Raw genomic sequence first — 24,973 nt, 5'->3', positions numbered from 1 at the left:
ATCATTTTAGGCCAATTTGTTTTCTGCTACATATTTTTGGTAAAAAAAAAATCGCAATAGGCGTATTTTGATTGGTTTGCACAAAAGTTATTGCGTTTACTAACTAAGGGAAAGATTTCTGTCATTTTTGGTGTTTTTTTTTAAACGAGTAATGGCGGCGATCTGCGATTTTTTTTTTTGCGGGACTGCGACATTGCGGCGGACAGATCGGACCCTTGACTGACATTTTTGACACTTTTGGGGGTACCAGTGACATTACTGCAGTAATCAGTGCTATAAATATGCACTGTTACTGTAAAAATGACACTGGCAGGGAAGGGGTTAATTTTATTGGAGAGGGAGGGGTTAATGTATGCCTGGTGCTTACTAACGTGTGTGGGGGGAGGTGACTGTGTGACACAAGGACAGATCCTGGGTTCAGCTATGCTGAACCCTGCAAACTGACCCTGCCTGTCACTTCGGAGATCCGCCCGCTTTGTTTACACAAGCGGGCGGATCTCCAGACTCGATTCCCCGACGATCGGAGAAGAGCAGCGGCGATCCCCGCCGCTCCTCCCCTGGCACGTCTCCCGCTGTGACTGAATACAGCGGGAGCGAGACTCCGGCGGCGCGCGCGCGCGCCGCCGAGAAGGGGGAGTGTCTACCGACGTAGGTCTACGTCGTCAGACCTACAAGAGCCACTTTGCCGCAGTAGAGCTCTAGTGAGCAGCGGCAAAGTGGTTAACCGCATCTAATTTGCATGACATATGAAGTGGCAGCCTTCTCTATGGAGCCAGTTCATATATCTGCGGTTGCTGCGGTTCATTTTTAAAAAGAGTCCTGTGCATTTTTAGTCCGGTTCAAGTGCAATTTTAAGTAAAATTCACACCTGAATCGCACCTAAGCTGGTGAACAAAACTGCACAGGACTCCTTTAAAAAAATGCAGGGAAATTGAGGCTGAACCAAGCCTAATAATAAAATAATAATAATAATACAAATATTAAATAAATGTAGTAAATAAGTAAAATTTATTGTGAACATGCTGGACATAGAAATGCCATGCTCGTCAAAATAATATTAATAATAAAGATAATCCTTCTGGTCCGGTTCAGGTCATAATGTGCATACTGTTAATGTAAACCCTAATTGAAAGACATTTATATTAATAATATAAAATTGACATTTTTAGTAATATTCTTGTTTTCACCTTTTTTTCATCTTTCTGTATACATGCACTCCAGCAGTGTCTCAGGGACATTTCTCAGTTAGGGTTTCCTGATGGTGACAATGACTGGCCATGCCTGTAGATTATATTGAAACGGCCACTTGTAGCATTGAATGCCCATGTGACAAGGTAACCATGCAGGAGCATGATTAGGAGACAGGGACAGAGAATAACACGAGGTACTTGAACAAGGACCTTCATGGCAGGATCACTAGGGATTATTTTAATGAAAGTTGCAGGTTAACAAATATTGAAAATTACTTTTAAAATGACATTACACGTTAAAGCTTCTACAAGATTGATTGGGTTTATATATACTTTAACAGACGTGTCTGTTTCCAGGTATACCGGACCATAGCGGATAATACCACACTATGGGAATGCCGAGATTATATCAGCTCTCTCCCGGATACAGACACCCCTCAGATATTCGGGATGCACCCCGACGCAGACAGAGCATTCCTCACTTCTCAGGCACAGCTCTTCACAGACACCATCGTCAGTATGCAGCCGAGAATCAGCGCAGAATATATAACTGTTAGGTTCGTATTCACTAAAGGCTGACTAGTATAATACATGACTCTATTCTGTAAATGGGAAACTTCTTTGTTGTCTATGGCAAGACAGCAATAAAAACAATTCAAGTAAAGTAGAGAGGGATCATATTGCAGTAAGTCCCAAAAATGAAAGAAACAAAAGGCCAGCACTGGCATCATCCAAGTAATTGCTCTGGTTAAGGAGGAGGTTAAGGAATAGCTGCGTTCTGGACATTCAACCCTGATCGCATAAAGCCATTAATGCAAGTACCACTTGGTACAGTCCATTCTATCCGCAGCATATTTTAGCCTGCCATATATTTTGACCAGCTACAGGCAGCGGGGCTGGATGCTGCACCGGTGCCAAGAAAATGTTGGGATTGGACGTACATGGGCTAAACAATTACTGTTATATGATTTAGGAATGGGGGAGTCTGATGGGTCACAGGATTCTCTGCAGCATTTACAGATTGTTACATGCGGTAAAAGTAATCAAAGAAGGTTTCTTAATGGAGGAGCGAGGAGGGGGGTGGGTCCTTATCAGAAGCTATTTTCACAGAAGCTCAGCCCAAAGATATTAACCCCCTCCGTGCTGGAAGTTCAGAGAATGGGGCACCCCTGTAGTGAAGTTTTCTGCAGGATTTGGGATATACTTCATTACAGTTCATAAGCTATAGAGCAACAATAAAAAAAGCTGCAGAGAGCAGAGCTGTGGGACGGGGCACAGAAGACTCCTCCCACTACAGGCGACCTGCAGAAAACTGCAGGAGGGGGCAGAGACAAGACCAGTTACCCTGCACAAGGAAAGAGAGCAGCAGTAACTGGTCTTTATTACAGCAAGCTCCTGTAGAGAGGGTTCATTTTCACACTGGATTACTGCACAGATCTGGAAGAAATACACAAATCACTCCAGGATCCAAGTAAGAACACAAAACTCTTGTATTTAGACAAAAAACCAATCAGCCATAACCTTATGACCTCTTACAGGTAAAGTGAATAACGTTGATTATCTTGTTACAATGCCACCTGAAAGTGGGTTGGATGTATTAGGCAGCACGCGAATGTGTTGTCCCTGAAGTTGAGGTGTTGAAAGGAGAAAAAAATGGGCAAGTATAAGGATTTGAGAGACTTTGAAAAGGGCCGAATTGTAATGGATAGACAATGGGGTCAGGGCATCTGTAAAACTGCAGCTCTCATGGGATGTTCCCAGTCTGCATTGGTCAGGACCCCCCAAAATGGGTCAAAGGAAGGAAAAGCAGCAGCAGGGTGATGGGCAGCCAAGGTTTACTGATTCATGTGAGCTGGCCTATGTAGTCCAATCCAATAGAGGAGCTACTGAAGCTCAAATAAAATGTAATGCTGCTTTCGATAGAACGATGTCAGAATACTGCAGTTTGTTGTGTATGTGGCTGCAAAGCCACGAACAGTCAGAGTGACCACAACCAAAAGTACCTACAATGGGCACGTGATCATCAATGCAGTATGGGAAGAAAGCAAGCGGTGGTCTAGTGGAGTCCATGCCTGGGTGGGCCAGAGTTTGTTTTTGTGGCAGAAGGGGAACATACCCAAGATTTATTTTGGTGGGTGATCATAATCTTATGGTGAATTGGTGTATTTGTCTATTCTGGAGTTCAACTTTAAGGTGATGGGAATTGGCGTCATTTGAGTTTATATATCCGTTGTTGAGATTTGGTATCAGCTGGTTAATGGTGTTCATTTTCCAGCAGAGGTGACAGCAGCCGGGATGAGATTGTTCTGCACTTGGCCTCCAGTATCCTCAGCAGACTGCCAGTTACAGTGGAAGGAAGGACAGAGCAGGACAAGTCAGCAGCTACATCAGACAAGACCACCACTCTCAGCAGCTTGTTTACTGATCCTGCTTGGGAAAGACTTGTGAAATCAATGGAAGGTATGATATTCAACTTTAGTCCCTTTTGTTTAAAACAAACCAATGCATTGCCCATGCTGGGCTTAGGGTATTGCCCTTCTTCTCTCCCCCAATAGCACTTACTAGATAGAGCTAAAGGGGTTTAGAGGGGAAAGTGGCATGTATTTTCAGTGAGCCCGCTCTGAAACTAAGCTCACGTTCACATTGGTCCGATTTGACATGTCAAATCGCATGTCAAAACAGAGCCAATTGCCGGCAATGGGACTGTCCGAATTGGCGCGATGCCAACTTTGCGGCTCCACACAGATTCCCAAAGGTATTTTCTGTACTACTTTGGGCGACCTCAGGGGGCGATCTCAATAGACATCTGTGAAGGAACCCGCAATACATATCTGTGAAATCACCATCGAAGTCGGACTGAAATGCCGGCTTGAATTTGTGCGAGTTCAGCTGAAACGGCCTAAGTGTGAAGTTAGGCTAAAAGTCATTTTTGATGTGACGCTTAGGCTCCATGCATACTAGCCTTTTTTTCTGCTTCTAGAAGCAGTTATTAGTATTTTTTTCTGCTCTTAGAAGCTTTAGCAGGGATCGATCCGCCGATCCCCGCTGAGCCGGCGGATGTCAGCTCCGTGTCACAGCTCCCGCTGCTCTCTATGGGGGATCGGATGAGAGCGGACCGCCTGTCCGCTCTCATCCGATCCGATCCCTGAACGTTTGGAAAAATAGGGTTTCCATCCGTCCGGATTTCACGGACAGGATCGGATAAGGATGGCAGCGGGTGTCAGCGGAGGTGTCTCCACTGACATCCGCTGCCCCATAGAGCTGCATGGAGGATCCAATCAGATCTGCCTAAAAAACTGACAGGCGGATCTGATCGGATCGCCCGTGTGAAAGAGACCTTAGTCTATTAGTGTTTTTTTAGCTTCAGCGTCTTGTAGCAGGAAAAAAAAAATGTTTTTGTAGTTTCTTGGAGCATTTTTCCAGCAGAAGAAAACGTTGCTAAACACTCTAAACAGGGTTTTTTAAGCTTTTTTTTTTTTTTTTTAACCACCTTCTTCCCAAGCCTATTCTGACACTTTGCTCCTACGTGTAAAAATGCTAGAAAATTACTTATAAATCCCAAACATTATATATATATATTTTTTTTTTGCAGAGACCCTATAGAACACAATGGTGTGTGGGGCCACTCTAAACTGGTAACCTGTAAAGGCATTTAAAGCATCGCCTATGGAGAATTGTAAGCACCGTAGTTTGCCGCTATTCCATGGGCAGACACAATTTTAAAACATGACATGTTAGGTATCTATTTACTTGACATATCATCATCTTTCACATTATACAAAAAAATTGAGCTAGCTTTTTTTTTAAATTTGCGAATGCTGTTTTTTCCCCCAAAAAATTGTGTTTGAAAAATTGCTGTGTGACATATAATATTGCAACACACACCATTTTGTTCTATAGGGTCTCTGCTAAAAAAATATATATATATATAGAATAAAATAGAGATTATTGCGCTAACTTAAAAAATGTAAGCAGCTGACATCAATCACTGAACTAAGGAGGGTGATAAATCAATAAATACAAAAATATGTGCAGCGCTAGAAGAAAAAAATTCCCAACAAAATAAATTGTCCAATCGCAGGAAACATTCCACAAGTAACGTAAACAATTGATGGTGAGAAAAAGTCCAATATATAATGGTGCAAATCATATATAAGTGCAGCAAATCCCGTCACCAGTGAAGGTAGAAATATATTGCGCTCACCAGATGGATGGGACCCCAAAACACCATATAGTGTAGGAGTCAAACAGGCTTAAAAATGATGGAGTGTCCCCACAGATTTTTCACCGATTCCAACGGCAACCATGCAAATCTCCGGTAGATGGAATAGTTCAGAGATTCCCCTTCCACATGGTGGGTGGTAAAACCGAAAAAAATGGAGGGACATATAGCGTAATATTGCTAAAATCAATTTAATAACAATAAAGCTGATACACTTACAGACATCCGTGAAAGACAGGCATATAAGATGTAAAACAGCTGGGCTGACCAAGTCCTCTTTACATGTTTCGGCATAAATGCCTTTTTCAAAAGATAAAGTCAGCAGGTAGCCAGTGTTCATATATATATAGAGGTAGAATTAATTGGGTACACCTGTAGGAAGTAGGCGGTGGACTGCATGGAAACCGGAAGTAAAACCGGCGTGTGTTCCAAGCCTCACTATGGTATAGCGCCAAAAATGAAGTCTATTAAATCATAAGGGGAAACAGGAAGTGATGAAATGCCTGGAGGGGATGGCATTAGCCATCGTACATCCCAAGCCTCTTTATGAATTGTAAGACAGGAAGTGCTGACATCACATCCGGGAATAGGCGGAAGCGATGTCAGCGTCAAAACATCGAGGGGGGACGGCCTTTAACCATCATCAACCCCAAGCCTCCATCTGAAGTGTAAGACCGGATATGCCGACATCACATCCGGGATTGGGCGGAAGTGATGTCAGCACGGCAAGGCGGACCGCTTTACCGGAAGTTGGAGCATATCAATGCACCAGGTCAACAAAACAGAAATGGAGACAGCTCAGATTGGCCGATTCAGCGAGTAGTGAATATCGCCAATAAGAGAACAAAAAACGGGGGAGAATAAAAAGATGACGTTATAGTTAAACAGCGCCAACAAAAAAGGGGAGAGGAAAAAATCGGTTTAGTTATCTAAACCATAATATATCAACATAGTGGGCTCATTTATTGAGAAACCAGTATATTGAAAAAAACAAAAATGTCAATTGTCCACAGTTGAAGGGACATAATAACAAATTTTGTCTATATACAGTCCATAGTCTATCTCCATATTAGGTGACCCTTAATACAGGATATCTATAACAAAAAATATTTTTATTACATAACTACATGATGTATACAGCCAAAAGACAAATATAATAAAAATATTTTAAAAAATATCGTGAATAAAAATAATAAAATCACATAAAAGAACGAATGAGGATAAAGGGAACATATAAGGCTAAAAATAGCCAGAAAGGCAGATGGGAATGGGATATTTAGTACGCTAAGCTGTGTTTATAAAGGCGTTTATATCCCACTCTATATTCAACCCAAAAGGATGGTAGGACTTCAAAGTATAGATCCAGTATGTCTCTCTCCTAGAGACACCACGAATTTTTGAGCCACCCCTCCAGGGAGGTACATACTGGTCTATGACCTGAAATAAAGTGCCAGTGGGATCTTTATGGTGATAAAGAAGGTAATGTTTACCTACAGTATGCTTATCCTTGCCTGTGAGAATGCTCGTAATATGTTCATTAACACGCACATTAAAGGACCTTATAGTGCGTCCCACGTACTGCTTTTTACAGGGGCACGTTAACAAATAAACAATATGAGTAGTTATGCAAGTGGCGAAAAATTTGATATGGTGAAGACTCCCTGTGACAGAAGATTGAAAGGATGTAAATTTCCTTCTTTTATCACAATTATATTCGCACACTCTGCACTTCCGGCAGGGATAAAAACCAATAAGATCAGCAAAAAATTTTTTTGGTTTAATTGGTTCATCCGGTACATTGGGAGCTAATTGTCCTCTTAATGCAGGTGCACCTCTGAAAGTGACCGAGGGTCGTACAGGTAAAACGGTACCCAAAATGGGGTCATTTCTAAGTACATCCCAATGTTTGGGGGTTCTAAGTCATTTTCAACAAATAGACCCCAAATCTCTGTTAGACCCCAAATCTCTCCTCTTGCTCCCAATGCTGCCGATCGGAACGAGATCAGTAAGGTCGGCTGCTTCTCTGGCCGCTGGTGGCCAGGTAAACAAAAAGACGGAATGGGAAGTGAGGAATACTTGTCGCTCCCAGTTTCCAGGGTTACAGAGAGAGGGGAAGGACATCAGTTCCTCTCTCTCTGTCCAAGGGCAGCCATCGCCGCTGGCCACATCGCTCCCGGCCTCTGCGATGGGTCCAGAGAGCCCGGGATAGGCGGCGGGAGGGGGTGGGACCCCCTTCCACCACCCGCAGAAGTGATTGAGTGGCTAAGTAGCCACTCAGATCACTTCTGCCTTCTACAGAATCGCCGGCTGAAAATAATGGTACCGGGATGATGCCAATAGGTGCAGGCATCATCCCGGTATAACAACTGAAACCCAAGGACGTACGTGCACGTCCTTGGGTGGGAAGTGGTTAAAGGAACCACAAAAATGCTAATAAAGCTATAACATTCCTAAACGCTCCTAAAACGCTACTACAAAAAGCTATTGCCAGCATTTCTTAGCTTAAAAAAAAACGCTATTTGCATGGAGCCCTACAATTGCACTGATTTAAAATTCTAGTGATTATATGGATATAAAGGAAAGTGATAAGCGCCACTGCTGATATAAATCCACTGAGCTTTTTAGATGGCCTGTTGTTTGTAATTAAACTTGCACTGAGAAAGAGAGGAGCAGTAAAGCACAGTCACTGTGTGCAGCAATGCCAAGCAGAGAACTAGAACCTCTATATGTAATGGGTCAATATGTAAATGAATATGTCTGTGAAGTGTTAAAAAAGCAGTGATACATACTAACAAATCAGATTTTCAGTTGAATTCATTTAGATCATTAAAAGATGATTTCTGATTGTTAGTTTTGATTTCTCCACCACACTTTGCCCTTTGTGACACTGAATTAGATGAATGTCACCACTGCTAAACATTTGTGTATCTGTGCTTTATTATCCTTGGATGTATGTAGTGGCGGCTCCACGGGCGGGGGGGCGCGAGACAGGCCACACCATACCCCTCTACCCCCCCGGACCACACCAGCTCTAGCCCGCATACCATGCCCCCCTCCCCCCCGGACCACACCAGCTCCAGCCCCCTCACACCATACCCCCCGGTCGCTGGCCCACTCACCCTGGACTGACATGTGGAGAGCAGGCAGCAGCAGCAGCTTCCCCTGTGTCCCCTGCGTCTCCTCCTCCTCCTCTTTGGCTAATAGCATGGCTTCTCCTTTCGGCCAACTGGAAAACGGGTCTCAGGACCCGCTTCCTGATTGGCCACGAGGAGAATCCGTGTGACAATAGTGAATATTCATTTGCTATTGTCACACAACTGGGTTGGCTCAGGGTGCAGTGCTCTGCGCCCCGAGCCCACCCTTTTTTTAAAGCCTATTTGAGCCTCTGGCTCTAATCACGTGCTTCAAAAAAAATAAACCCATTGGAATCCATGCTCTGGCGCCCTGCATGTAGATTAGGGGAGGGGGCAGCGCCCCTGCGCCCCCAATGGATGGGCCGCCACTGGCTGTATGCCTCACTTAATGGAAACCTGTCCTTATAGATATATGTGGATATGTGGGATGCTATGATGTGATCTTTACTTCTGGACACCATTGTTGTAAAATAAAGGTAAACTTTTATTTGCCACCACAGGAGACCTTTCAGGGGCACTGAGAACCCCTTCCTCAGGCAGCAGTGACTAAGGAATATAACAACAAGAAGGATTAAATACCCGGCCTGAGTAATCATCACAGGGGATTGGTGACTGGTCAGGCTGGATATTTAATCCCTGTTGTTATGTTCACCTGTCACTGCTGCTAAAACCATCACACACATTATGTATGTGCTGGCGAATAAATGGTTTTTCTTTATTTGCTACAACAATGTGCTGGTGCAAATTTTTCTGATTTTTGACACTGTCAATTCAACTCAGGAACGGCCTTCATCAATGGTTTATGGCTGAAAGGGATTGCACTGATTCATCATCTCTCCCGCTGACTCTCATGCTGGCCCTTTGGAGTCAATACTTTGAGTCACTGACGCAGAACTAGTATGCACATAGGAACTTGGGGTTTTCCTGAATAACATACACATATGTATTCTAAAACATACTTATTCCCTGAATTAAATACAGTCAGTATTTTAGTATTTTAGAAATTAGAGTTTTATTATATATCTGGCAGAAAATAGCATTTCTGAAGGAGGTCAGCAATGACAGTTTTCCTGTTCCTTTTATGACTGGTACACTTGAATTCACCTTCATGTGTCAACATGCCAGTACATGTAGCAATATTACCATCTGCTGGCCAATGTAAGCTAGCCAGCTGTTACTATATACAAACTTTTTATTTTCTACTTCATTGTCATCTGAACATCTACCTGCACCTTGATTATCTGCTACATTTGTATCACTCCTCTTTCCCTATTCTGTGAAGAGACAACCTTGGCACAGAGACAAATAGGATTGTATTTATCTCTTGTTCTATTTTCCACCTGCCAATACTAGCAATGAAAGAGTTGCATGTAGGTCAGATCTTTTAGTGTAGGTTGTACAACAATGATCTCTTGGTGTGTTGTATTTTGGCACCAACATTTATGTGAAGAGGATAAGAGATATATGGGGTATATAAAAAGAAAAACAAACATCTATATTCACCTCTATGCTGCAGAATTGGTCTGATACTACAGCTGCCCCACATCAGTTCTAAGCCCAAGAAATAAGTTATCACATGACTAGCGATCACTCAGTTCTTGTTCCAATCGGAACACAAAGCAGTGACTGTCAGTCTGTTCTCTCTGCTCCGCCCTTTGAACACTCACTGAAGCATTGGGCTGGAGAGGCGCAGGCACAGCGGGATTTCGCTGTTAGCCGTGTGCTGAGAACTGGAGCCATCTGCCAATCAGGCAGCTGGGTGGATCCCAACAATATGGTCGGGATCCTTCCAAAGCCTGGAGCATCTCTACTTTGTCAGCTGGCAACCCACTATAACAGGACTTTGGGTCACATGAAACTTATTATGGCAGCCTTTATTCAACAGTGTACATTATTTTGCAGTCTTGATAGAAACTGGTAATTGTAGGTTGCCTTGATTCACTTAAATTCCATTCAGATTGTCACCTATTCCGAACAAGCAGTAAAAGCACTTAAATACAAGCCCTCATTCACATCTCTAGCTATAGTCCTTGTGGAGAAATTCATCTTCAAAGTTTACAACAGACACACTGAAATCACATCACAAAGACACACAATAGGTATTTTATAGGCTGTTATGACTTTATAGTATTGTGGTCTTTGGGGATGAATTACTTCACAGTACAAGCAGCTAGAGAGGTCAGGGATGACTTGTTTAAGATTATGTAAAACAAAAATAAGAGTGCCTATAATCTTGGCTCAGGTGCACTATAAGTGCCACTCTCCCTAGAATCACATATTCACCTTCTCTGCTCTATTTGGCCACTAGCAGCAGAGTTAAGCTCTGTGTAAGGTCTTAGACGCTCTCATGTGATGGTCCTGGGTGCATGAGCAGACAGTCATTAAACGGCAGCGTTGTCATGTGAGGGTAATGGGAGTGAGTCACATGCTCCCTCATACCTGGATGCACTGTGTACTTTTTTTTCTCTTTATTCTGAACAGCCAAACTTAGGCCTAATACACACAATAAGATTACCGGGCGAATGATTGTTGGTTTTTTTTTTTTTTTTATTCTAGTCTGCATATAGAAAACAAAAAGGTTACTAAAGTACACAAATTCTCGTATGACAGAATAAGTATTCAGAAGTGATATAATGTATTTGTATTGTGTTTTCGGACAAAAACTGTGTCCTGATTATACAAAAATTGTAAAATCTGGTGTTATACAAGAAAAATTTTCGTGTAGATGAAAGCTATGTACTAACAATCAGATTATCACACAATCGCTTTGAAAGCGGTATTTTTTGCACAATATTCTGATCGTGTGTACAGGGCTTTAGTGCCATGAAGCAAAGATAAAATGAGCATATGCAGATAGAATGGCCGGCAGCTAAATGAACCTGTTACTGCCTAGGCATTGTGCAAAATCAGAGTTGGGTGTAGGGATTGAGTTGAAGGTTTAGGGATTGAATTGAGGGTTAGAGTTTTGGAAGTTGAGATTTTGTATAAAGGCATATCATTTAGAGTTAGGGGTTCAATTGAGGTTTTAAGGTAAATTACTTGTTTTTTTGATTTTCAGATATGATTATCTCTGTGTCAAAACATCATTCTACCTACTCTAAACAAATGAATGTACAAAATCCTTGTGTCACAAACTTTTGCAGTGACGGCCCTTAGTGATATTCAGAAGCCAAAATGCAGTCCAGAGTGAGAAACTCCAAAAAATCTATACTCTGTTCCTCAACTGACAGTATTAAAAACATTGAGTAAATCATGAGAACTGGATATTTCCTGTAATAACAGTTTTTGGGTTTGTGTTTGCAGGTTATGACCCTCTGGTGAATTCAGCTCTACTCACTGTTCTCCACCAGGAGATTGATCGGTTTAATCATCTACTGTCAGTCATGCACAGCTCACTCAATGCTCTGCAGCAGGCTGTGCGGGGAGAAATTATACTGAATAGGGTCCTGGAGGAGCTCTATAACTCCCTGGGCAACCTCAAGGTGCCTGAGCTGTGGCAGGTAAGTGCGAGCAGATTCATCAAGCTTTGTTTTTACAATGTTCACTGTTAGGAGGTTTTATTTAAAGCATATTTCTTGGTAAAGGAAAAATATTTAGTACAATGCTGCAACACATGCATAGTTTCCCGTGTTTTTTTCTTATTTATGCTTCAAGTACAGAAAAAAAAAACCTGTTGAGCCTCTCAAAAATGTGGTGAGCTCCTGTAGCAAGCTGACAGTGTTGTGAAATCCCAAGAAGTGTTGTCAGCCCAGCCAACTGGACTCAACCTAACCCCAAGAAAATGCGGATGCCTTGACTGCCAAGATGTGTACAGAAAGGGCTTGGGAGATGTAGTTCTAGGGGCAGGCCTACGACAGTAGGAACTGAACCTCCAGAAGCAACCCCTTTAAGAATGTTACAAGGCTGGTGATAATTTCAAGAGGGTGTATAAAAAAAACAAAAAAAACAAAAAAAACAAACAATGTTGTTTTTTTCTACAGGAAAAGAAGAAAATAATGTTGGTACACTCTGTATAGAGCATTGGTTCTTAACCTGTGGCCCTCCAGCTAATGCAGAATTCAAGTCTTATGAGCCATTAGGACTTGTGGTCCCGCAACAGCTGGAGGGCCAGACCCTTGCTGTAGTTTAGAGGGAGGCTTAATGTTAGATTTGGGTCATGTCTATTTGTATTCTTTAAAAAGTGTGGGTGATTACTAATGTATGCCCTCAGTTGCTGATGATAAAAAAAGGGTTCACTTAGATAGCAGTGAACTACAGGTACATCTCATAAAATGAGAATATCATCAAAAAGTTAATTTATTTCAGTAATTCAGTTAAAAAAAGTGAAACTTGTGTTTTATTTAGATTAATTACACAGTCAGTGATGATTTGGGGGGCCATGTCATCTGCTGGTGTTGGTCCACTGTGTTTTATCAAGTCCAAAGTCAGCATAGCCCTCTACCAGGAAATTCTAAAGCACTTCATGGTTCCCTCTGCTGACCAGCTTTATATGGAGATGCTGATTTCATTTTCCAGCAGGACTTGGCACCTGCCCACACTCCCAAAAGTACCAATACCTGGTTTAATGATCATGGTATCACTGTGCTTGATTGGCCAGAAAACTCGCCAGACCTAACCCTAAACCCCATTGAGAATCTGTGGGGTATTGCCAAGAGGAAGATGAAACACCAGACAAACAATGCAGATGAGCTTAAAGCCACTATCAAAGAAAGCTGGGCTTCCATAACAGCTCAGCAGTGCCACAGACTGATTGGCTCCATGCCACGCCGCATTCATGCAGTAATTCATTAAAAAAAAAAAAAAAAGAGAGCCCTAACCAAGTATTGAGTGCATACTATACTGTACATGGGCATACTTTTCGGTAAGCCAACATTTCTGTATTAAAAATCCTTTTTTTTTTTTTTTATTGGGCTTATGTAATAACTGGATTTTTGTAAGAACTTACCGTAAAATCCTTTTCTCTGAAGTTCATCGACAGACGCAGCTCCTTATCTTCATGACTCATAGGGTTATGCTCCTCCTATCAGGAATAGGCACTAGGCAGGAAAAAAGCTTAACCACACCTATGGGGGCTGTCTCTACAGGCATAACCCCTCAGACTCTGCCATCACCAACCAGTTTAGTTGCAAGCAGTGTTTACTTCTGAGGTATGGGTTTTTTTGTCTTCTAAACACTGCTTGCAGCTAAACTGGTTGACGATGGCAGAGTCTGAGGGGTTATGCCTGCAGAGACAGCCCCCATAGGTGTGGTTAAGCTTTTTTCCTGCCTAGTGCCTATTCCTGATAGGAGGAGCATAACACTATGAGTCATGAAGATAAGGAGCTGCGTCTGTCGAACTTCAGAGAAAAGGATTTTACGGTAAGTTCTTACAAAAATCCAGTTTTCTCTATTGTTCGACAGACGCAGCTCCTTATCTTCTTGACTCGTAGGGATGTCGCAAAGCAGTATAATCATGAGGGGTGTGAAACAAAGCAGAAACCAAACCTAAGTCCCCAATGGCTAAACTTAGCCAACCAGGTAACATGGTGCTCAACCAGGAACAACTGAGCTCACCCGGAAAACATTTAACCCTCATAGAGAAACTAAACAGAGTTCTCTTTTAAACTGCAGCCTGCAAAACCTTGCGGCCAAAAGAAACATCCATGGATGCCAACACATCTACCTTGTAGAATTTTGTGAACGTGTGTACAGACAACCAAGTTGTCGCATTGCAACTTGTAGCACCGACGCCTGATGGCAAAAAGCACAAGAGGTACTCAGGGCTCTCGTAGAATGAACCTGTACCACCGTCTGCCTGATCCATCTGGGAATGGTCACAGCAGACGCAGCTATCCCTTACGAGGTCCATCAGTAAGGACAAAAAGAGCGTCTGATTTTCTAAAGTACTCAGTGGTCTCTAAATAAACCCTGATCGCCCAAACCACATCCAAAGAATTCAAGGCATACTCCTTAGGATGCTGAGGTTTAGGGCAAGGTGAAGGCAACACAATGTCTTCATTTAGATGAAAATCAGAAACCACCTTAGGAAGGAACGACTGATCAGGTCGAAGTACCACCTTATCCCTGTGTACCACCAGATAAGGTGAGCGGCAGGAAAACGCCGCTAATACAGATACCCTGCGGGCAGAAGTGATCACCACCAAGAAGGCAGCCTTCTGAGGCAAAGAAAGCAGCAAAATCTCCCACATTTTTTCAAAAGGAGGCTTTAGAAGAACAGATAACACCAGATTTAGATCCCACGGAGGTAACGGGGATTGCCTCGGAGGAGCCATATGGAGCACTCCCTGGATAAAAATCCAGATTAAGAAATGCGTGGCTAACGGGCGTTGATAATGTATTGCCAAAGCCGAAACTTGGCCTTTGATATTACCCAAAACCAACCGCTGTTCACCCCTTTCTGCAAAAAGGCCAAAACCCTAGCAATTGAAAACAAGCGAGGGTGCACCTTCAGCAATTTACACCCCGAAATGTACGATTTCCACGTACGATGGTAGATCTTCCTGGGAGTAGACTTCCTAGCCTTCAAGAGTGTAGGAATCACAGAGTCAGAAAGACCCCTTGATCCAACACCTGACGACTCAGGTAATCCGCATGCCAATTTTCCACACCTGGAATGTGTACAGCAGACAGAGCTGGAACAAGCTTTCCGTCCAGGCCAGAATCTCGGCCACCTCCTTACCCGCCAAGACGCTCTTGGTGCCCCCCTGGTGTTTGATGTAAGCCACAGCCGTGGCATTGTCTGATTGAATCCGAACTGGACAACCTTGCAGACCTGTCATCCAATGACTCAGACAAAGCTTTATCGCTCTGAGCTCCAAAACGTTTATCGGAAGTTTTGACTCTTCCATCGTCCAGGTATCCTGGGCACAGAGCTTCCCCAGCACCCCTCCCCAGCCCGAATGGCTGGCGTCAGTGGTTACCACCGTCCAAAACAACGGAAGGAAGAACTTGCCCTGGCACAGTGCTGGAGACTGAATCCACCACAACAGAGCAGATTTTGTGTTGTGGCTCAACCAAATCAAAGAATCCAAGGACTTTGGATCCTTGTTCCATTTTACAAGAATCTCCTTTTGCAAAGGCCTTGTATAACTGAGCAAATGGAACCGCCTCAAAGGTCGATTGCATGCGAGCCTTGGGTCTGATGGTAAGGCTCCGTTCACATCTAGGCGTTTTGGGGCGTTTTTCTGCTCTAGGATCAGCTCTCAAAACGCCCAACAAGACAAATCCTATTCATTTCAATGGCCCCTGTTCACATCTGAGCGTTTTGACGCTGTATACAAAACGCCCAACGCTCAAAAAAGTACATGAGCTTCTTTTTGGGCAGATTACAGGCGTTTTCCATTGATCTCTATTCAATCTAAAAATGCCTGCACAAAAATCGCGGTAAAAATCGCGGTAAAAAAACGCAGCAAAAATCGCTGTAAAATCGCGGTAAAAAACGCGCGAAAAACGCTACGCTCAGGTGTGAATGTAGCCTAACTCGTCGAGAGGACAGACTGTTGTCCAACAACAACTGAATTGCCCCCTGCAACTTTTGCAGCTTGTCCGGGGATAGAAAAACCTCACCAAGGCTGAATCCAGAGTCAAGCCCAGATAATCCAGTTTTAGAACCAGAGTCAGCATGGATTTCTTTAAATTGATGTTCCAACTGAACACCTGCAGGGTTCTGATCGTCAGATCCCCCAACAAGGCTGAAAGAGTCCGCTCTCAACAGGAGATCGTCCAGGTACCCCAGTACCGTAATCCCCCGCCGGCGTAGCAGTGCTAATACAGGTGCTAGTAGCTTGTTAAACACTCTGGGAGCGGAGGCGAGACCAAAGGGTAACGCCACAAATTGATAATGCTCCGATGAAACCGCTGTTGTCCAGCATAGATATATTCTTGATATCTATGGAGGCTAAGAAATCTCCCTGATGCAGAGGCGCTACTACCATGCAGATGGATTCCATCCAAAACCTCTGTACCCGCACAAAGTGTTTCAGGGCCTTGAGATCCAGGATGAGACACACCTTGCCTTCTTTTCTGGGCACGGTGAATAGGTTTGAATAAAACCCCTGAAAATGTTCCTGAGCGGGAACCCGCACAATCACTCCTTGCGTCAGCAAGTCGCGTACCGCCCCTCGCAAGTCCCTTAACTGGACTGGGGATGATTGAAGATTGGACAGGGAGAACAGACGAGACTGGAATTCGATCTTGTATCCAAGTCGGATCAGTTTGTGAACCCTTTTGTCCTGAATCAAGGAGGTCCAGGGTTCCATAAAAGAATCTAAGACGTCCCCCCACCCCAAACTCGGATGAGGGCGCCCCTTCATGCAGCCGAGGACTTGTCTCCAGGTCCAGATTGGCCGGACTTAGATTTTCCAGACCATGGCTTCTTGGAACCTCCAGAAGACCTAAACGGTTTACCTTTTTCTTGCGACCCGGAGGCCCGAAAAATACATTTGTGAGCAGTAAAGGAAAGCCCCCGCCTACTACGCAGCACCTTGCCCTTAGAGGATTGGGGCAGATTAGTGCTCTTACCCCCCGTTGATCAACTCGTCCAGGGAGGACCAAACAGCCTCTCCCCTGTAAAAGGAAGATCAGTCACAGCCTTCTTAGAAGCCTGGTCAGCTGACCAGCATTTTAGCCATACCATGCGCCTAATAGCAATCCCCACTGCTGACATCCTGGCCACCAAGAAAGCTGAGTCCAGGGGCATATCACACATGAACACCAGGTTTTGGGTCAACCGGTCTATTAGTTCCAGTACCGCAGGGGGAAGCCGTGCTGTTTCCAAGTTACTTTTCAGTAACTTCACCCATTCAGTAGCAGTCTGCGCTATTAAAACATTCATAAAAGGTAGCCTTTAACATGTGACCTGCTACCACATGTAAATGGCGGGAAAAGGATTCCACCCGTCTATCCATGGGATCCGGAAAGGTTGGAGACTCTTCCACCGGTACCAGAATCGCATTATTCAACCTGGCCACCGGAGAATACACTTTCGGTGGTACAATCCACTTATTGGACACCGCCTCTACAAAAGGGATAATGGCGTGTAAAACTCTTAGGCACCACCAACATGTGCTTAATGCATCCCCATTGTTCACCCACAGTAGTATGAAAAAATTCTAGACAAGGGAATACATTGCCCGATTTACGAGATTTGTGGGAGCCAAAAGACACCTGCGTATCTGACGCTGTAGGCTCATCAGCCAATTTCAGGGTTTCCCGCACAGAAACTATCAGGGCTTCTACCAATGCGTGTTCCCACACGGCGGCTGAGGAGGACAGGTCTTCTTCACCGTCAGAATGTGAAGACACCAACCCCTCAATGTGGTCTGCGTCCGCAGCTACCAGATCTGTCTCAGAATCAGAAGACCCTGCCAATGGAGGCGAGGGCAGAGGGCGTTTGCGGCTGGCAGCACCAGAAATGACAAAATCTACTTTTGACATCAGGCTTTGCAAAAAAAAAAAAAAACTGCCCAGGCTTTGCAAAAAAAAAAAAAAACTGCAATTTCTGGCTGCGACTGTGAACCAGAGGGTCCCACAGTCGCTTCCAATGGGTCTGCAGGTGAATTTTTATCCTGGGACTCCATTGCTCAAATAAAAAAAAGTTTTGTGTAATGTCCCTTTAAGACCGCAAAAAACGCGGTCCCACCGCTATTACTGTGGATTCACAATCCCTGATTATTATGTAATAATAGCAGAGCAGAAGAGGAAAAAACCCACAGGGAAACCCAGGAACGTTACTAGACCACAGAGAAGCATCCAGCCTGATCAGTGAAAAAACGAAACTAACACTGTCTGCACAGGAAGAGAAAGAAGCTCTGCCTCTATTATAAGCCATGCCGCGTGCCTGTCCATTCCACGGACCTCAAGAAAATGGCCGCTCATACATTCTTAATGGGGGAATTATAGAAAATAGCTGCCCATGCAATCTAATGGGAACACAGAGATCATGAACCACAGTAAAATGGCTGCCCCCACGGTGCCCCATGCAGTCTCCAGGACCCCCCAAAGGGGTCCCAGAACAATAGGCATCTAAAGGTCCCTAGCCAGGGACCCACCCAGGACAATCCACCCCCCTAATAGAAGCACCATAATGGCCGCATTATTACCGCCCCCCAAGGTAAAACCTGCTAGGGGAATGCCAAGGGGTACACCAGATTAGTCCTCCGGGGTGCCAGGGAACCAAAGGAGTCCCTAGGGTCCAACCATTCCAGGAAGGGGCGCACTCCCACCCCGTGACCGCCAAGGGTACCATACCACGGTACCAGGGGGGCGCCACTCTGAAACAGATCACCTCCCACCCGGGATGGGGGTGCTGTCAGCCAAGTGGGAAGCTGCGACTAAGGGCGTTCCAGGTTGATGTGTCCCAGTGAGACTGTCCACCCACAGGCTCATCCCCATCCGTCGTAGCGAGGCCTAGTTCTAGACTATAACCTGATCACAAAACCTTCCCTGTTACAGCTAGGACCAAAGTCCCAGCAGGGAGCTAGGTCCTATTCCTAACACTAGGCAGAACAAACGGGTTGATGATGGCAGAGTCTGAGGGGTTGTGCCTGCAGGGACAGCCCCCATAGGTGTGGTTAAGCTTTTTTTCCTGCCTAGTGCCTATTCCTGATAGGAGGAGCATAACCCTATGAGTCATGAAGATAAGGAGCTTTTTACAAATTTTGGCATGGGGTTCCCCTCAAAATCCATACCAGACCTAAGGGCCTGGTCTAAGTTTGGGGGGGGGGGGGGGGGGGTACGCCATTCTCTTTAAATTTTGGCATGCGGTTCCTCTAAGGGCCTGATATGGATTGGAAGGGTGGACCCCAACACTGATTTTTTTTCTGAAGTTTTCATTGCTGTCCATTGTTTCATTTACATTCAGCTGTCAGCGGGGAACCCCACTTACAGCTGACGACTCATCTGCTGTTAAGAGTGCGGCGGCCAGCTCCATGACAACCAACTGGTTGTCAGGGACAGCAGCGGCTACTGCTCGCTATACATGCTAGCATTCCTAAAGACTGCAAAAATGCTAATGTTCGCATTTTTTCTAGCGGTTTTGGAACTGCTGGTGTGCACTGAGCCTAAAAGTCCATGCGTTAGGGGGTGTAAATTACTTGCCTTCCCCCAGGCGCTGAGAACCCACGCTACGCCACTGTATGGTATAGTAGGTGATGAGGGGAGGGCTTTTGAAACATGATTGTAATTCAACAGTAACTTGAATGTTAAAACTAATGTGTAATATATATTGTGTTTCAGCGGTGTTCATACGAATCTTGCAAACTACTTGGCTCCTGGGTAGATGATCTTGTACAGAGAATTGTTTTTTTCGCCACATGGTGCAGTCATGCGATTCATTGTGTAGAGGAGAGGTGAGAGACTTCACACAGCAGCCCCCAAAACCTACAGCTGCAAGAAAAAGTATGTGAACCCTTTGGAATGATATGGATTTCTGCACAAATTGGTCATAAAATGTGATCTGATCATCATCTAAGTCACAACAATAGACAATCACAGTCTGCTTAAACTAATAACACACAAAGCATGAAATGTTGCCATGTTTTTATTGAACACACCATGTAAACATTCACAGTGCAGGTGGAAAAAGTATGTGAACCCTTGGATTTAATAACTGGTTGAACCTCCTTTGGCAGCAATAACTTCAACCAAACATTTCCTGTAGTTGCAGATCAGACGTGCACAACGGTCAGGAGTAATTCTTGACCATTCCTCTTTACAGAACCATTTCAGTTCAGCAATATTCTTGGGATGTCTGGTGTGAATCGCTTTCTTGAGGTCATGCCACAGCATCTCATTCGGGTTGAGGTCAGGACCCTGAATGGGCCACTTCAGAAGGCATATTTTCTTCTGTTTAAGGCATTCTGTTGATTTACTTCTATGCTTTGGGTCATTGTCCTGTTTCAACACCCATCTTCTGTTGAGCTTCAGCCGGTAGACAGATGGCCTAAAGCTCTCCAGCAAAATGTCTTAATAAACTTGGGAATTCATTTTTCCTTCGATGATAGCAATCCGTCCAGGCCCTGACACAGCAAAGTAGCCCCAAACCATGATGCCCCCATCACACTTCACAGTTGGGATGAGGTTTTGATGGTGTGCTGTGCCTCTTTTTCGCCACACATAATGTTGTGTGTTTCTTCCAAACAACTCAACTTTGGTTTCATCTTTTCACAGAATATTTTGCCAGTACTGCTGTGGAACATCCAGGTGCTCTTGTGCAAACTGTAAACGTGCAGCAATGTTTTGTTTGGACAGCAGTGGCTTCCTCTGTGGTATCCTCCCATGAAATCCATTCTTGTTTAGTGTTTTACGTATTGTAGATTTGCTAACAGGGATGTTAGCATTTGCCAGTGACTTTTGCAAGTCTTTAGCCGACACTCTAGGATTCTTCTTCACCTCATTGAGCGATCTGCGCTGTGCTCTTGCAGTCATCTTTTTTTTTAACAGAAACGTTTTATTGATTTAAAACAAATAATAAAGTAACAGTGCCAACAAGGTATGGATACACAGGAAATAAAAAAGAAACACAATCAATCAAAAGAGAGCAAATGCACATCAGCGATAAATAAAGCAAGTAAACAGACATAAGGAATGGCTTTCAGCTCAATATACAGAAGTAACATCAGGGCCGCAATAGCCCACAGTCCCCCCAGACCCCTGGTCCCCTGGGAGGGGGAGGCGCCGAGGGGAGCTCCAGGAGGCCGAACCGCAGGGGAGCAGAGACACATAAGCGCCTCCACAGTACCCCACGGCCCATAACCACACAGCAGCAGCCTCGCCACCAGGGCCCCAAAAGCAATAAACAACATAACGTGGTCAGATCTGCAGAGGTCTAGCTGCGATCCAGGCATCCCACACCTTCCCAAATTTTTGAGGGCATTGACGCCCCATATAGGTCAGCTTGTAGAGGGGCAGAGCAGCATCCACCAACGCCCTCCATTGTGCAACCGTGGGGGGGTCAGCACCCTTCCATTTCATCAATAATGCCTTTCGGGCATAGAAGCAGAGAAAGAATAAGAGGAGCTTAGAGTACTTCGCCTGAGTCACCAGTTCCCCCATCCCCAAGAGGAGGACCCTAGGGTCCAAGGGCACCGGCACCTGCAGCACTGCGCTGAGCTCACATACAACGCCCATCCAGTAGTCCTGGAGGAGCCGGCAGTCCCAGGTAACATGGAGAAAAGTACCTACCGCCTGCTGGCATTTAGTGCATACGTCAGAGTGGGTGCTGTATATTCTAGCCAATCGTTGCGGGGTGTAGTATGCCCTATGCAAAAACTTCAATTGAATAAATCTATCCCTGGCCGAGATTACCGTGGGGATATAATGAGGGATACAATGATCCCAATCATCCTCGACCAGCGCAGGGATATCTTGCCGCCACAGCTGGAGCAGAGGAGGTTCTCGTGCCTGCCGACCACACGTAAGTCTAAGATAGATAGAGGACAGTAGTTTGTCAGCATTGCGTGTGGTCAAAAATCGCTCCACCCCATGGGGAGCAAGCGTAGGGGGTGTTGGAAACTGAGCCTGGGCTGCATGGCGAAGTTGCAAAAACCGAAACAACATACGCGACGGGAGGTGAAATTTATCCCGCAGGGCCTGGAAGGTCAGCAGAGAGCCCGAGGGCATTATATGTTGTATCATAGTCACTCCATGCCGCGCCCATATGGCTGGATCAGGGATGGAGCGAAAATGAGGCAACCGAGGGTTACCCCACAGAGGAGTATAAGGTGAGACCGTGCCAGCCTCCCCCGTGGCACCCAGCATCTGCTCCCACACCCGTACCACCGTCCGCATAGGAGTAGTCACCTGAGGGGCAGCCCCCGCCCCCCTGTACACTAGGTTAGTCAACGCCGCATAGGAGCCCAAAATCGCCGCTTCGAGATTGACCGCCGGATTGGACCTGGATTGAGCGAACCACCAGCGGACAGAGATCAACACCGCCGCCCAGTAGTACTTCCGAAAACAAGGCAGGGCCAGTCCCCCGGAGGAAAGGGGCATCTGCAATTTCCGCAGAGAAATACGCGGAGCCGACCCCGCCCAGATGAAGGAGGAGACAACACTGTCCAGGCGACGAAAAAAGGACGCCGGGATGGGTACAGGGGTATTTCTAAAAACATACAAAAATTTGGGGAGAAAGGTCATTTTCAATAGGTTGATACGTCCCACAGGGGTCAAGGGGAGCGACCGCCACACCTGACACTTAGCGACCAGCTGTCGAAACACCGGCTCCAGATTGTCCGCCAGGTAGCAAGAGAGGTCAAGCCTCACGACGACCCCCAAGTAACGGAAATGAGAGACCCATTCCAGCGGAGCCACAGGGGGGGAAGGAGGAAGCGCCGCAGCATCAATAGGGAGCAGGCTCGACTTGGACCAGTTGATCCGCACTCCAGAGTAGTCGCCATGGCGATCAATTATACCCAATGCCGCCACCAGAGAATCAGCGGTGTCATTCAAGTATAACAGAGTGTCATCAGCATACAGAGAGATCCGCTCCACCACCGGGCCTACCCCCAAACCCCCCACCTCCCCCGACGTCCGCAGCAAAATTGCGAGCGGCTCAATAGCCAATGCAAAGAGGCCCGGGGAAAGCGGGCAACCCTGCCTGGTGCCCCTGTATAGCCGAAAAGATGGGGAGAGGAGGCCATTTGTGCGGACCCGGGCGACAGGGGCCTCATAGAGAAGGCGAACCCAGGCAATAAAGCGCGGTCCAACGCCAAAGCGGGACAGCACCTGCCACAGGTACTCCCACTCCACAGAATCAAAAGCCTTCTCGGCATCAAGAGAGGCCACTGCCCCCCGGGAACCGCTAGTCACCCCTTGCGCCAGGTTGGTATGTAGGCGGCGAATGTTTATGTCCGTGCCCTTACCCGGCATAAAGCCAGTTTGGTCGCCGTGCACCAAAGACAGTATCACCGAGTTGAGGCGATTGGCCAATATTTTAGTAAGGATTTTTGCATCTACATTCAAAAGTGAAATAGGCCGGTAAGAGGCACACAACTCGGGATCCTTCCCGGGCTTAGGCAGGACAACCACAACAGCCTCCGACATAGAGGGCGGCAGGGCGCCCGCCTCCAGTGTGCTGCGAAACGTCTCGTGAAGATGAGAGGCAACCACCTCCAGGTTAGTTTTGTAAAATTCTGTAGGGAGCCCATCGGGCCCTGGCGTCTTGCCCACTGGGAGAGACTGAATAGCCTTGCGAACCTCCTTCAAAGAGATGGGGGCGTCAAGAAGCTGGACTTTGGCGGGAGAGAGTGAGGGGAAATCTATGTTCTCCAAGTACCCCGACAGCTCAGAGGAGGAGTAGGTGACCCTGGACTCATATAGCTGTGCATAATATTTGGCAAACCGAGCATTGATTAGACTGGGGTCAGACAGCAGGGTTCCGTCCCCCGCTCTGATATTGGCGATACCCGTGGTACCGGAACGCTCCGACGCCAACCACGCCAGTAGCCTGCCCGACCGCTCCCCCTGCTCAAACACCCGCTGGGACTGGGAAAGAAGAAACCTGCGGCAGGACTCCGCGCGAATGAGCGCCACCTCCCTATAGGCCGCCTGCATGTCAGCATAGGTACCACTATCCCGCGAGGCCAGGTAACCCGCCTCGAGGGACGCCGCTGTGGACTCCGCCAAGGAGAGGCGGGCTCGTGAGTCCCTCCGAACCTTGGCAATCGTGTACTGGTAGCGTCCCCTTGCATACGCTTTAAATGCGTCCCACACCATGGCCGGAGCGGCCGTGCCCTCATTGTGACCCCAGTAGGCCAACAGCTCAGAGGCCACCGGCGGCACCACCCGCTCATCCGTGACCCAGAACCTAGACAATCTCCACAAGCCCTGGCCCGCAGCCGTATCCGTCATAAAACTCACCAGCACCGGGGCATGGTCAGATATGCCCCGGGGCAGGATGGTAGCCTCCTCCACCCGCGGCAACAGGGACGAGCCAATATAGACCACATCTATACGTGAAAAAGAGGCATGCGCGGCTGAGTGGCAAGTGTATTGTCGTAGAGTGGGATGCTTCCAGCGCCACGCATCCCCTAACCCCAGGGCCTCCGCCCAACGTGCCAGGGCCGAATCGGCCGCCGGATCACCACCCAGCCTGTCCATACCCGGCTCCGGGGCCATATTAAAGTCGCCCGCAAAGATCACATTTGGGGTAGGATAGCCAGCAACCACACTCTGAAGCCGATGCAGAACGGACATAGCCGCAGGCGGCGGCACATATAAACCAGCAATGACCAATTCAATGCAATCACACATAGCATGTAAAACCACGTACCTGCCCTCAGGGTCAAGATGCAGATCCAGCAGCGTGAAAGGTAGGGAACGATGTATGAGGATACTGACACCCCGGGAGTAGGAGGAGAAGGTGGAATGATAATAAGACCCAACCCACGATTTTTTTAAGGACAGCACCCGGGCCCCCGTGAGATGCG

At 46.1% G+C, this 24,973-nt stretch overlaps 1 protein-coding gene across 1 annotated transcript in view; it reads left to right on the top strand.

The window, feature by feature from the left end:
• DNAH14 (dynein axonemal heavy chain 14) overlaps positions 1–24,973 on the top strand; it is a gene marked incomplete at its 3' end in the record, with an annotated part of 442,814 nt that overhangs the window by 411,349 nt on the left and 6,492 nt on the right. The window contains exons 79-82 of the mRNA XM_082252323.1: positions 1,548–1,747; positions 3,469–3,650; positions 11,850–12,046; positions 19,782–19,894. Coding sequence (XP_082108449.1) covers positions 1,548–1,747; positions 3,469–3,650; positions 11,850–12,046; positions 19,782–19,894 — 692 coding nt within the window. The remainder of the gene's footprint in view (positions 1–1,547; positions 1,748–3,468; positions 3,651–11,849; positions 12,047–19,781; positions 19,895–24,973) is intronic.

The sequence above is a fragment of the Pelophylax lessonae genome, assembly GCF_965119305.1.
Source record: "Pelophylax lessonae genome assembly, chromosome: 3".
Classification (NCBI taxonomy): Eukaryota; Metazoa; Chordata; class Amphibia; order Anura; family Ranidae; genus Pelophylax; species Pelophylax lessonae.
Note: the sequence above shows the minus strand (reverse complement) of the source record. Positions and strands in the feature narration are given on the sequence as shown.